This window comes from Oreochromis niloticus, linkage group LG11 (assembly GCF_001858045.2).
Source record: "Oreochromis niloticus isolate F11D_XX linkage group LG11, O_niloticus_UMD_NMBU, whole genome shotgun sequence".
In the NCBI taxonomy this organism is placed as follows: domain Eukaryota; kingdom Metazoa; phylum Chordata; class Actinopteri; order Cichliformes; family Cichlidae; genus Oreochromis; species Oreochromis niloticus.
The window spans coordinates 38,028,988-38,042,835 of record NC_031976.2 but is presented as its reverse complement, the minus strand read 5'-3'; the positions used below and the strand labels follow the sequence as shown (position 1 = coordinate 38,042,835).

The 13,848-nt window shown below is 49.5% G+C and overlaps 1 protein-coding gene across 3 annotated transcripts in view; it reads left to right on the top strand.

The window, feature by feature from the left end:
* Positions 1–822: 822 nt before the first annotated feature.
* The window catches only part of LOC100694646 (CREB-regulated transcription coactivator 2), a 28,594-nt gene continuing 15,568 nt past the window's right edge, over positions 823–13,848 (top strand). Inside the window, exons 1-7 of one of the 3 annotated variants that reach the window (XM_003457594.5) lie at positions 824–1,090; positions 7,697–7,798; positions 9,057–9,167; positions 10,043–10,104; positions 11,328–11,396; positions 12,477–12,583; positions 12,900–12,926. In XM_003457594.5, coding sequence (XP_003457642.2) covers positions 923–1,090; positions 7,697–7,798; positions 9,057–9,167; positions 10,043–10,104; positions 11,328–11,396; positions 12,477–12,583; positions 12,900–12,926 — 646 coding nt within the window. In that variant the 5' untranslated portion in view covers positions 824–922. Of the gene's footprint in view, positions 1,091–7,696; positions 7,799–9,056; positions 9,168–10,042; positions 10,105–11,327; positions 11,397–12,476; positions 12,584–12,899; positions 12,927–13,848 lie in introns of all 3 variants that reach the window. The other 2 variants (XM_019364401.1, XM_005462409.4) reach the window with 2 other exon arrangements.

Here is a 13,848-nt window from a genome sequence, read left to right as displayed (position 1 = left end):
TGACACAGGTGACAGCAGCAGTCACAGAGCGTGTTTACAACAAAACTTTATTAGCAAACAATGAAAAGGCCAAAGTGATCAGCTGACCTCATCGTTACATCAGAAATAAAACAGGAACTTTGACCCTAAATCACAGTGAAGACTCAAAAACGAGGTGACGCGGCTGAACTACAGGTGGTCTGAAGATTTCTTCTTCTGCATTCTGTCGTCCACAGACTCGGATTAATCTCATATTCACACAGTAAGGAAGAAGAGGATCCCCACCTTGACCTTTGACCTCTAATTTCTGCAGCTGGGGGAAATTGAGGAGCAGGAGCTGTTCAGCCTGCAGCGGCTGAACTCTGCCGGCAGTGGGCGCCAACACACCTCAGCCGAGCCATCTTAGCTGGTCTGTGAGTCAGAGGTCTCACTTCCCACGAAGAAACGCTGAACTACGTCCACGTGACCTCACTTAAGTAGCTGTTACCATAGGACACCCCCCCCACACAGACTTTTTAATTCAACTTTGAATTAAAAATGAAATGAATGAATGATTAAGAGAACAGAAATACGTTCCATTATTTAAATCAATTAAATTACTTTTGTAAATATTTTTAATTATTAGCAAGATGAACACAAAAGGACTGAACACGCTGTTTTGTTTGTTCAGGATTGAAAAAATAATTAAAAGAAAAACCAACAACAGAGCTGTTGCCTCGTCAGCTCCGGGCTGTGAACCCGGTCCCGGTCCTCCAGCGGGCTGTGAACCCGGTCCTCCGGCGGGGTGTTTTCGGCCGGGTTTCGGTTGGTCCCGCTGCGGGCTTTCGGCGCAGACTCGCTGCTGGTTTTGGTGCTCAGAAAAAGCGGCGGAGTGATCCCTCTTCACCCCGCCCCTCTCTGAAATCGTTCCACTACGTCAGCTCGTCCCGTCCGCTCGGTGAAGATGTCTGCGACGGGCTCAGGCGGCTGTGGACCCGGACCCGCCTCGGGCGCCGGCTCCGGGGCGTCCAACCCGCGAAAGTTCAGCGAGAAGATAGCACTGCACACCCAGCGGCAGGCCGAGGAGACGGCCGCCTTCCAGGAGGTCATGATGGACATCACTTCGACCAGGGTGAGTGAGAGGCGGCGGCAGGAGGAGGAGAGCTGCTGGAGGAAGCGAGGCCTTGCCCGGACTCGTCGGGCTCCGGGAGAGCGCTGTGCGGTGTCTCTGCGCGGCGCTTTACTGAGATTTTGCGCAGTTTTAGCGGCGATCACCTCGTGGGGACGCAGTGTGTGGGTTTTGTTGAGTGTTTGTGCTCTCCGGGACGCGCTGCTCTTCATTTCCGATACATCGTTAGCGCAGTTAGCGCTCGAAGCTAACGCGGCTACCTTGTCTTGTTTACTATGTTACGTGAACGTCGCTGTCAGCCCCGCAGCGCCCCGCAGAACTCCGGCCAAAAACCGGACATTTTAACGCGACGTCACCTCACGTCACACACACATCCAACACCTACGACTTAATTAATTCGGGGTGTTTATTTTGTCCCTTTGGCAACTTCGGCGTTAATGTCAGCCATTGACAGGCTTTGGTTTCACGGCAGGTAGAGGAAGCTTCCATTACTCATGTTTTGTGTCTCTTAAGGAAAATAGTCTGATTTTATTTTTGATTTGTTTCGTACCGCTTTGACTTGTGGAACAAATGTGTGCGTTTTACAGATCTGACGTGGTGATTTTATCTTTGTCCACCCTGTCCGGGAAAGTTTACCTTAAATCGTGCATGCCTTACACGGACTCTGGCCTGGCGGCGCCTCTTTAATGTCAGGGTGGGCGATTGGTTCGGATGTGTTAATGTCACCCTGTCATTGGTGATGTGTGGGTGTCACTGTGATCTGAAACACACCCTCAGGTGTGAAGCAGGTGAGAGGGTCGGAGTGTGAAGGCAGGTGGTCTCTGCTGGTGTGTTTACTGCCCTGGGAAAATGTGGGAGTCTGGCTGTCAGTTTATTTTTGATGTTTGAGGTCATTTCTGACGAATTATTACAAGTTTAAAGGTGTGTGTTTCTGAAGCTGTGACTTCACTGATCCTGGTCTCCCTGCTGTGGGTTATTATGCTTAAATGAAGCTGGTGTTTTTGTTCTCTCAGTCCAGCCCGTGATGCTGCAGTGGGGTTTGGAGTTTTTAGGTGCGTTTGTGTAGTTTTATTAAGATAAGATAAGATAACCTTTATTAGTCCCACACGTGGGAAATTTGTTTTGTCACAGCAGGAAGTGGACAGTATTAGAACACACAGAGAGATGTGGCACTGAAATAATCACACAGTGGTAAAAGTTCATCCTTCAAGACTTATTTTGGGTCAAAGTCAGCAAACCTTTATTTTGAAATGAAGGCTTCAAAATAAACCTTTTATTTATTTTAGTTTCACCTTAGATGTGATAGTGATTCTACACATAGAGCACAAAATTAAAGGTAGTTCAGGAAATGCCTGAAGGTGGCTGCTGAGTGGTGGGACTTACTTATGGACCAGAGTAGACCACACCTTCTCCTGGACTCAAACCAAAGAGCCGTGGGCCCGACGGCTGAACAGAAACACAAATGCTTCAGGCTGACATCCAGTCACATCCTTCATAAACGTGTTTATTTCATACACGAGTGAATGAGAAACGGCTCAGCTCACTGTTTATGAACGTGGGAGGCTGTGCAGGTATCTTTACACTCCCACACTCTTATTCTGAAAGTTCAGTTGCTCTGTTCTTCCTGTCTGGAAGGTGTGAGTTGCTCTGGACGCTGCTGCAGGTCAGACAGGCTTCTTCCCCTCTCTGTTGAACTGCAGCTCTTGCTGATGGTCCTGGTTTGGTTCTGGAGAGTCACTCAGACCAGAAGCTGCAGCAGGTGCTGCACCGAGCAGGTCCAGGACCAGCAGCTGCAGCTTCTTATCATTATGAGGGGCTGTTTAGTTTCCTTGTGGGGTCGAGTTGGTCCTGAGAACGGTCCTGGTTCTGTGCTGGTTCTGTGTAGCTCAGATGGATTTAGTCGGGCACTGTGGATCAGGGCTGATTGTTTAGGTCTTCTGTAAAGATTTTGGCCTCCAGGGATTATGAAAGCGTGATAAAACAGAAAATATCCTCAGGTTTGATGGTTTCACCCTCTGATTTCATGATCTCCATCATTATTGGCTTGACCTCGCTGACAGGTGAATCGTGTCAGAGCTGCTTGGTCATTCGTCGGGTAGAAACCTGCAGGTCTGGAGCAGATCCAGGAGTTTAACCCGAGGACATGACCGAGCTCTCTCTGAACTCATACAGTCATGTGAAGAAGGAGGATCTCACTGGACCCTCTGCAGTGTGAGGCAAACGGAGTCCACCCCATGATTCAGCAGCTCGTAGAGCCTCCCTCAGCAGTGACGCTTTCCTGTGTGACTTTATCAGCCTTTATCAGATCTCTGTGGAGTTTGGGTCCGCTCTTCTTCACAGCGTTGCTTCAGCTCATTGAAGTCTGTGCTCGGATCACCGTCCTGCCGATTGGTCCGAGCTTCAGCTGCAGGACACACGGCCTCACTCTGGCTCTGGAATACTCTGATATACAGAGGAGTTCACGGTCCACTCGGATCGTCATCCCTCCTTCACCGCGCTCACAGTGAGCCGTTTGCTGCTGTGCACTTTACTCTCGTCTGTTGCTGAAGTCTGCTGCAGCGTTACAAACCTCAGCTGGCTGTTGTGACCTTTAACCTTCTAAATGAGGCCTGTAGAGTCAGAGATCTGTGGGGGGGGGTTTCAGGATGAATGTGGTGGGATGTTCACTCCTGGGAAGATTGTGGCATCCTGTTAGCACACCTGAGTGCTGCAACACTTCTGCTTTTACACAGGTGCTCACACCTGCTGCTGATGAGTTAACCAGTGGGCAGCAGCTGGTTGCTCCTCTTTAGTTCCTCTGTAAGGACGGACGAGTTTCAGACAGACGGGTGCTGTAAATGGTTTTTCTGCCTGTGAAATGAATGAATGCAGAATAATCGAACCCTGAACATGAATAGTGTTTGGTGCTCGCTCTCTGCTGGTCAGCGGTGCTGGTGTTGGTTGTTTAGAGGTGGGTAAACCCCCCATAGACCTGAGTTTGTAGCTCTGAGCGTGTTTCAGGTGTTTAATGAACTGAAGCCACTGCACGGAGATCTTCCCGAAGACGTCTCCAGTTTGGTGAGTTCGCTGCTTTCAGGGCTTCAGAGGGCGACACCTCCAAAGGACAGCAGGCTACACAGACGCTCCCAGCAGCCTCTGAAGAGGAGCGGCCCTGCTCCTTACTGATCGCAGTCCCTATGACTCTGTTTCTGCAAACTCTTCCATATCTGAAGTAGGGAAAAAATGTCCAAACTCAAGGCTTGTTGAAAAGCAGCCATTTGAAGCTGCAACCAAACTCACGACTCCCAAAGAATTCAGCAATGAGTCAGTTTGTAAGGAAACGTGTACGGGTCACTGACTCAGGGCTGTGAGGAGGTGATTGTATGTGCAGTAAATCACCGTCACGCTCTCACAGGCAGGATGTCGGCTTTCAAGTGTTTTCTTGGGATAAAATTAGAGCAGGGTGTGTTCTTCAAATAAATGTAGATCTGTGGCAGTGCACATTTCCATTAAGATGTAAGGATGATAACACCCCCCCCCCCCCCCCAGATCATAAACCTTATCAGCAGTTTGAAACTCAGCAGAGCGGTCGGGCGTTCTCACACTACAGGTGGAGCGTCACGTGGACACAGGACGGCGTCGTCAGCATAGAGGAGGATTTTTACAAAATAAAATGGATCCGTGTTGGAGCCGTTCAGTTAGCTCAGGCATCCACAAACAGCTCTCACCAGCACAAAGTGGTTTGCTGTGATTACACTGCCTCAAGTTCTCAAACCACAGTGGAAATATTATCAAATAAAAACAGTCTGAACCTGAGATTCAAGGCGAGGACTGGAAGCGACGGAGAGCCATCTTTAATTATAACATAAGCAGTTTTCCAAATTTTATGTTCAGAATTACAGTCAATCAGCTTTAGTCCATTAAGAAGTTGCATTTCTGAACATGAAACTCTGATTCTGTGACAGTATAACAAGAAAATAGTTGCACGAACAGGCTGTCAGAGCTTTTGTTTGGGTGTTACTTAAGGTAGTTTTTGTGGGCGTGGCCTCCTGCTGTGCGCTGCAGGGGTTAAAAACATTTTGTCCTGACTGAGAGGCAGACAGACGAGCTCATGCTGATCACGCCGTCTCTGCACTGATGTATACTGCAGCATGTACGCTGCCTGCAGCCTGAAGCGATGGAGATGGGTCGTGGTCCTCGTCAGCCTCGGCAGAGAGGAGGTCATTCAGAGCCTGAGGAGACACTGTGGGTGGAGCTGGAGCTGGGGGGTGTCTTTGTGAGGGAGGTCATCTCATTATCGAGGGGAAGCTTTTCAGTGCAGTTTGTGATGTTCCAGCTGAGCTGCTGCTCTGTGCTCTGCACTGGAAGTCTGAGTTTATTTTCTGAGGCCCGCCTCTTCTCACGATGGAGATGATGGCAGTGGTGGGCGGCGGCCAGAGTCCTGAGGCAGGAACAGAGGCTTTCTGGATGTGACGTGTGGTTCGGGCCTGATGTCTCTGAATTCCCCAAACTTCACGGACAAAAAAGGAAATTGTGTGTTGTGATGAGTAAGTTCAGAAGTGGGGAACAGATGACAGCCTCGTGGCGTCACAGTAGGCGCTGACGGCGCCGTGCGAGTGCTCTGAGCTGCTGATGGTTTCTGTGCACATCTTTGGAGTGACATCATCAGCTTCCTTTGCAGAGGCCTCCTCCTCCTCGACGTTGTGCCGCTCGCGGTCCTGGCTCTGGTCTGTGGGGCCCTCCAGAGCCCAACGTCGACCCGCCACACTCAGAGCCGGTATTCTGACTTCATTTGATTTGACTTTAAGTGCAATAAGAGCAGATTATATACAAATAACTGAGTCTACAGATGTTTATATTGCTGTACAGATGTGCTCATCAGTACATCTGTCCATAGTCCGTATTCTGGGATGCAGACATGTGTACCTGTTGCTGTGTTTCTTTGTTCTGACCCCCGTGTTGGCGAGCACGACCATAAACTGCAGCCTGACGCGTGAACGGAATCGCTGCTCGTTTGCTCCGCTCAGCCTGAAATAAACTGCGTTTGTGGACGAAGTCGAGCGTGGTTATATTACTGTGACATGGAAATGGGAGCGTCCCAACACGCCGCTTAGAAAACTAAGGATGCAGCACATTTTCCTTCCTCCTTCTCCTGAAGTTTACCGCAGGTGTCCTTCTGGTCCTTCATGGAGGAGCAGCTGATGTTAAAGAGGAGGAGGAGGTGCTGTGTCTGGCTCAGCAGAACGATCCTGGCTCCTCCTCCTCACCGCGCCTGTGCTTTGATTCCGTTTCCAGGAATGCTTCAGGAATACGTGGATGTGAAATAAACCGGACACAAAACCTGAAACCATCAGAGCAGAACTCGTCCTTCGCTGTCTCCTCACATCTTGAGCATCTTTGTAAAATCTGCGGAGGCGATTCGGCTGCTCTTCGATTAAACCGTGAAAACTGGTGCCGTCACTTCACTTCAGATAAGAAAGAAACGGCGCCTGCGCTACACTGCTTTAACTCGGTCCCCAGTTCCTGGAGCCGGGTCGATTCTGAGACCTCGGACATTAACGCGGCGCGGCTCCGTCGTTGGTTTGATGCATTTCAGCCGTGCGGACGGTGAATGACTTAAATCTGTTCCTCTGACGGACAGATCCGTCCCTCGGGTTTGTTTAAAGCGAAGATTAAACAGGAAGTTGCCGCTGTGCTCCTCTTTGGTGATTGTCCAATCAGAGCTGGAGCTGGAGTCCGCAGGGGTGTGGTCAAAAGGTTGAACGAGTTCTGTCTGTCAGTGGATTGAGCCTGAGCGCGCTCTGGCTCCGCCCCCTTGCTGCTCATGTATGCACTGGTATTTACAGGTCTGCAAAGATTCTTCTCTTCATAATTCTGCTTCAGAGACTCGGGTGTAAGGTAACCACGGCGCCCTCAGTGAGGCCGCCATCTTTGTATTTGGATGTTTTTGCGACGAAAAAACAACACAGAAAAAATTGAAGTGAAAGAACCGAAATGCACTCGTCATCAGTGATGTCATCAATAATCCCAAATCTGTGGTGCAGACCGGTGCGAGGAAGCGGCGTTTTTCTGTGCATGCTGAGCGAATTGTGCAGAGGCGGAGTCAGGCGGAGGTTAGGGTGGGGCTAGGTTTCACAATGAGCTCACCCGAAACCCTGACTGATTGACCCACACCTGTTTTCACACCTTGGCTCATGTAATTAGGTAGAGGATCATCAGGGGTCCCTTTGTCCCTCTTTGGGGGGGGACACTCCCACAGGGTTCAGATCTGGGACTCTCCACCATTTGACCTTAGAACTGAAGAAGCTTCTCTGCTGAGAGGTGAAACGTCTTCAAGCAACCGAAAGAAGTCCAGACGCTTTTCTTTCCAAGCTTCTTAGACAGGTTAACGTGGTGTAGACGATCAGAACAAAGCGGGGCTTTTTTCACTCTGACGTGTTTTATCTGTAACACCACCAGCGACATCACTGAAATGAGCAGGTAACCAGGTGATCATTTCACCTGGTTACCTGCTCAGGTAGAGTCTGTATTGGGGAAGCACGGTTGGCGAGTTACGGCTCGCTGAGGCTGTGGTCATCTTGTGTGTTTCATCTGATTGATTGATTGATTGATGGCGTTTTTCTTTCACAGCTCCAGGCCCAGAAGCTCCGCCTTGCCAGGAGTCAGGGGCCGTACTATGGCGGCTCATTACCAAACGTGAACCAGATCGGCAGGACCCCTCAGGACTTCCAGGTGAGCAACTTTCACCCTGATGTCACTTCCTGTTTCTTTTCTTCTTATGTCGTAGGTGCAGGTCAGTGAGCGTCAGAGTATCGGTCGGTCTCTGCTGACATGATAAAGACGCCTGTTTTGTGTAAACGTTACTGCCTACATTCGAGTATTGGAGTGATCGATATAAGGTGGAAATAAAGGTGGGCTGAGGACGGAGCCCTGTGGGACAGAAGATTTAAGGCGGTCTGATGCTTTCGGTGGTTTGCGTGTGGCAGATGTGATCAAAGCCACAGACGGTCTCTGTCGTCGCCTCTCATGCTCTTAGTTTCTCTTTTGGTTTGAATCTTTCGTCCTGATTGTTTCTTTTTACTCTCCTCGTGTACATTTTTAATGTTTTTGGTTTTTTCCTTCCTGAAAAAAGAAATGTGAGGAAACATCACTCTGCACTCAACGTCAGTGTTTACTGATTACTTTGTGACGAGGAAGACGATTGGTTCAGTGTTATCTCTCCTTTTTTCTGGATTCAGTCAGGCGCCGGGTCTCTGCTGTGAGCTCCAATCAGATGTGAGCAGCAGGAGTTAGAAACCTGAGTCAGCTCATCATATCTGACTCACCAGTGTTTCCATCACACTCAGTCTGTAATGGCGCTGTTTGTGGCTCCTCCTCCTCTGCTGCAGTGGAGCTGAGCGTGGACAGAACGTCCCTCAGGTGTTTGAGTTTCTTCCTGTGGGTCTGATGCGGACGGCTGATCCCACATTAAAGGATCTGATCTGCATCAGAGCGACCCAAACAGACACAGGTAGCCTGCAGAAGCCCCTCCCCCTGATCCAGCGGGGTCTCTGTTGTGTGGCTCATTAACGCCCTCCTGCAGCTGCTGATCCTCTGATCTCCGAGGGTCTCACCTGCTCGGGGCTCTCGAGTCCTCCCCTGGGGTCGTGCGGTGAACTCTGGGACCGCGGTCGCCCCGGGAGACGAGCTTTACTTTACAAACAGCCGTTGGTCCCTACAGGCTGACCTCAGTTTGTTCAGTTTATTTGAATTGTACTCGAAGATCAGACAAATGCTGTTTCAGTAACTGCAACATGTGTCAGTGAATGAGTAAATATCTGAGATTACAAATAGTGAGCAGAGTAATGCTGATCAGGTCACAGGATTATGGGCTTTTATTTTGAAGTGTCTGAGGCTTCCTCTTTCCTTAATATTTACAGGTGTGGAAATGATGCTGACTCTGTCCTCCCCTCTCTCTCCCCCTCTCTGTCCCCCTCTCTATCCTCCTCAGGGCTCCTTCCCGTCCACTCTGGAGTCCAGTCGGGCGACGCGGCATCACGGGCTGGTGGAGCGAGTGCAGAGGGACCGCCGCTTCGTCTCGCCGGTCCGACCATATCGCAAAGTATCCTTCCGTTTACGCGAGGCTCCACGTCTTATTCCAGATTGTTCCTGTGCTCCTGACTTCCTGTAAAGACTGAAACCTGTCAGCTGACAGTGAGCCCTCAGAGATTTCGGTGTGGCGGTAAAATCCCCTCGGTGGTCACTGTGATGCGTCATGAAGCCGGCGTTTCGGCTTTTAGGATAACAGAAGGAGACAGGAAGTGCAGGAAAGGCGTCGGGCAGCGAGCTCACAGATGTTGATGGTTTATTGGACGGGTCATTTGTGTCGCGCGCTTTCTCAGTCGTCCTCTGCAGGCTCGGTGTCGATGGGGCGAGGGGGCGGGGCTGATGCTGAGAGCCACTGTGAGGAACTGATCACGTTGGAATCGCTCAGTTTGTGTCACAGCAGCAGTGAAAAAGCTGCTCAGAGAAACGAGAAACTAGCGAAACAAGTCAGTCAGGGAGGCACGCTCGTCTCGACACCTCCCGCCTGACAGAAGTGCGACCTTTGACCTTGGTTTGAGTAAGAAGTTGTGGTGAAGCTCTGAGCGTTCCCTGCGAGGGTGAGAGCTCAGAGTTCAGAGCTCATCCTCCTCCGCTTACGTCCTGCAGCCTCGAACGCCGCAGAAAACTCTGATGACGAATCAGAGAACTTACAAATAAGTTTAAAGAAAAAAACGACATCGGGCTGTCGGGGTTAACGTGTCCTGACAGGGTCATTCAAACCCGACGAGCTGATTTAGCACCCGAGAAACGACACAGGTGAGTTTCTACAGGTGGACGTTCGCTCTGCACAGCAGGTCAGCGTGGTGTCGGCGCCATCTGAAGCTCGTTTAGTTCCTCCTGAAACTGAAACTGATGAAGCTCTGTGCTTTCCTTAACCCACTGCTTCCTCAGATGGACAGCTCCCCGTACAGCCCCGCCTACCTGTCGCCGCCGCCCGACCCCAGCTGGAGAAGGTGCTGTCTGTTAACCCCGCCCCCTGCTCTCCCCGCTGTCTGTGTATCTGTGTGTCTGTCGGCAGGTCTGTTTCTTTCGTTTCGCTCCGGCTTGCTGTCCCTCCTGAAGCCTCAGTGTCTCTGCAGTAAAACCATGACGCTCCTCTGAGATCAGAAACCGGATGAGGAGGAGATGAAGCTCCTCCTCAGGCCGTGAAGAAGAAACTCTGCTGCAGTCTGAGCCGTGAATAACATCTGTACACAGATGTCCTGTGAGTGTGACGTGCGTTTAACTCGTGCCGCCTCAGCGCTTGAGGAAGACTTGCCTCCCCGCTGCAGTGACGGCGAGGTGACTCTGAGGCTTCAGAGGTCCCGCCGCTCCGAGCGCTTACCGAGAGGAGCCAGCCGGCGTCTCCAAACCAGACCTCTGTGTTCCTCTTGCTCTTCTTCTGGGAATCTTTGCTTCTTTCTTCTTGGCTTCTTCTGCTGCTTCCTGCTTTCTTACTGCGTTTCCTTCAGAGGGAGGCCGGCTTCCGACCTCCAGGCATCCCCTGAAGCTCCACCCCTGCAGGTTTCTGCTGCTGACTGGTTTCAGGTCGGCCTGCGCTCACTCCGCCTCCTTTGTAGGAGCACGGTGGCGTGCTTGCTGCAGTCAGCTGATCAGGTTGGAGGTCTGGGCACAAACTACGGTGGCCCCCAAGGGCGAAAACGCACTCAGAAAAATCACAACAAAGCAGGAAGGGCATGTGGGCGGGGCGGTTAAATGTCACGATATGCAGAATCAGCTGATTGGAGGAGGTCCAAAAAGCCTCCAGCTGAGCTCTCCGCCCCCCCAGCCGGAGCGTTACGAGGACTGAAGGAGCCGCGCGACCTGAAATCTTTCGAGGACGAGCGCGAATGCCGCCACAGGGAGCGAAAACCATGAGACACATGAAAAGTGGGAGAAGCTCGACGCTCGATCTTCATCCTGACGTCACAAACTAACGAACAGAATTCGAGCACTCGGGTTTGTTTGGCAGCTCAGGGCCACCGTACAGCAGGATGCCGTGCTCTTTTTCTGTGATGCAAACGCCTCCGGCTGATCGGCAGCTCGAAGCCGCGGAGCCTCCCTCTCTGCTTGGCTTGTTTGTCTCTGAGCCTCCTCCTCCTCCTGCTCCTCCTCCTCCTCTTCGTCACCCTTTGACTTCTTGTTGCTGCTTCCTGCTCGTCGGACCAAAATAACTTTGTTTTTGTCGATTATAAAGGAATTGGTCTGGAAACTTCCCCGGGGATAAAAGCCAGTTGTTTCGTCTCCCCACCACTGCACTCAACAGGTGAACCCTCCTCATCCTCCTCTTCCTCCTCCTACCTTCACTTCCTCCTCCTCTTCTTCCTTCCTGCAGCTGTAACCTTCAGAGTGGACTTTTAGAAGAATTAGATCTTTTCGATGCTTCAGACATTGAAGCTTTCTTCCTTCCTTCATCGGTCGGCCCGAGCTGCTGCTCGTGAAAACCTCTGAGCTCGGGTGCAGCAGCTGCTCTCAGAGGTCAGAGGTCATGTTGTGCAGCTGTTTGCAGTCAGAGCGAGCCTCTTACGGAGAGCCAAAAGTGCCAAAATCACATTAAACATTCCAATATTTCCTCTTATTACCTGTTAGACGTTTTTACTTCCTGTGAGTGTCGGTTAAACATCAGGCCCAAGTAAATGGATCAGAATGACTCTGCCTTCATTTACATACAGAAGCACAAATGCAGTAAGACGAGAGATCACATGACCTTCACCCCTGTGGAAACATCTGGAACTCGATCTGCAGATGATCCTGAAGGTCGGGTGTTTACTCCAAGGCAGCAAATCAGAGTGAAAGGTCAAAGGTCGATGAGTGAGCAGTAAAACACAGAAAACCGACGTCGTCGGAGTTTAGCTGCTCGTCCGGGACGAATATTAAATCTTGAAAGAAAACATCCAAACATCGGGTCGCGAGGAGAGTCGCGATACATGCTAATGATTATTAGTTAATGATTAATCAGCACTGTGCACTCTGTTTCAGTTTAATTTTCAAAATGGAGAAAAGACCAAAATAATCATTGTTATTACTATGTTATTACTCTCTGACATGACTAACAGCCGAGGATCAGTAAAAACATAAACAGATGAATTAAAACGGAAAAATTAATTAATGTCTGCGTTTATTTTTTTTACGTTTTGTTTGTTTTTAAAGGCAAATTCATTTATTTTGAGTCTTTTTTTTTTTTTTTTTCATTTTGGCATTTTTGGCTCTCCGTAGTTTGAAACAGCGTTTCTTTGGCGTCTCCTCATCTCTTTGTTTCACGCTCGCTAACCTTCACCTCCTCCAAGCTTTTGCTCCTCTCTCTCTCTCCCCCTCTAACTCTCTGTCGGTGTCTCTCGCCCCTCAGGACCAACTCCGACTCAGCGCTCCACACCAGCGTGATGAATCCGCCCTCCGGAGACCCGTTCAGCACCGGCGGACCAACGCTCGCCCTTCAGAATGCCAGAATCGGCGGTGAGTGAAACCGAACACAACAAGCTGACCGCTGCGTCAGTCAGATTTGAACAGACGCCGGCGCAGGTGTATGTTATCAGAGACGTGAAAGACGGTCCGTGTTCAGGGTGCGAAGCTTCAAACATGTTGGAAAGATGAAGTGAAACTGTTCAGCAGGATTATCCTGTTTTAATAATTACAGGAAAACGTTTAAATCCAGCTTTGATTGTAAAGGTGACGACCTGAGCGGTTTCTGTGATTCAGCATGTTTGTAATCACCTCTGTGTGTGTGTGTGTGTGTGTGTGTGTGTGTGTGTGTGTGTGTGTGATGCTGCAGGTCAGAGCGACGGCGAGGGCAGAAGAAGTGAGTAATGCACATTTATCCTACGTCCAAAGGTCAAACTGAAGCTTCCTCTGTCACTGATGAATGACTGTGGATGTCAATAGAATAGAAATATTCTTTGTTGTCAGGCAGATGAGCATCTTTACAAAAGTAAAGAACAATAGAGATCGACAGACCACATGACTTTCGCGCATTGCTTTGTGGGTACCCGTGGCAACAAAATCAAACACTGCATCAGGCGCTAGTATTTCCAGCACCGGTAATCATTAATTCTGCGGTTTTAATCCCTACTTGCATTTTATTTGCCCCAAAAATAGTTGTGTACAAAACGACGGAGAACACGGCAGGTCCGTACGAAGACAGACGTGACGAAAAGGCAAAAGAAAAGGACGAGGAAAAAATCAAAGGAGTGAAAGGGTTAGACCCGTACGAGCATACAGAGCGGAGTAAGGACGTCAGCGTGCTGCCCAACTTTCATCACACACATATTTATTATTATATGGTCCTAAGTGTGAGTGCAGACACTCACAAGATGTTCATTAACTTCAGATCCCTGCAACAAGCCCAGGTCCAGTTTACTTTGGTGATTTGGACTGTTCCATTTCACAGCTGCTGTTACATTCTTTTCCTTTATCTCCTGTACAGGCAAACGCATCTATTTGTCGTTTCAGGTTGTAGTATTACACAACATTTTCAGATCTAATAGAAATAAAATGAGTGTTTCGTAATTCATTCAATTTATAGACTTTATTTATAACTGGCATTATTGTTTCATTCTATTATACAGGTCCTTCTCAAAAAAGTAACATATTGTGATAAAGTTCATTATTTTCTGCAATGTACTGATAAACATCAGACTTTCATATATTTTAGATTCATTACACACAACTGAAGTAGTTCAAGCCTTTCATTGTTTTAATATTGATGATTTTGGCATACATAA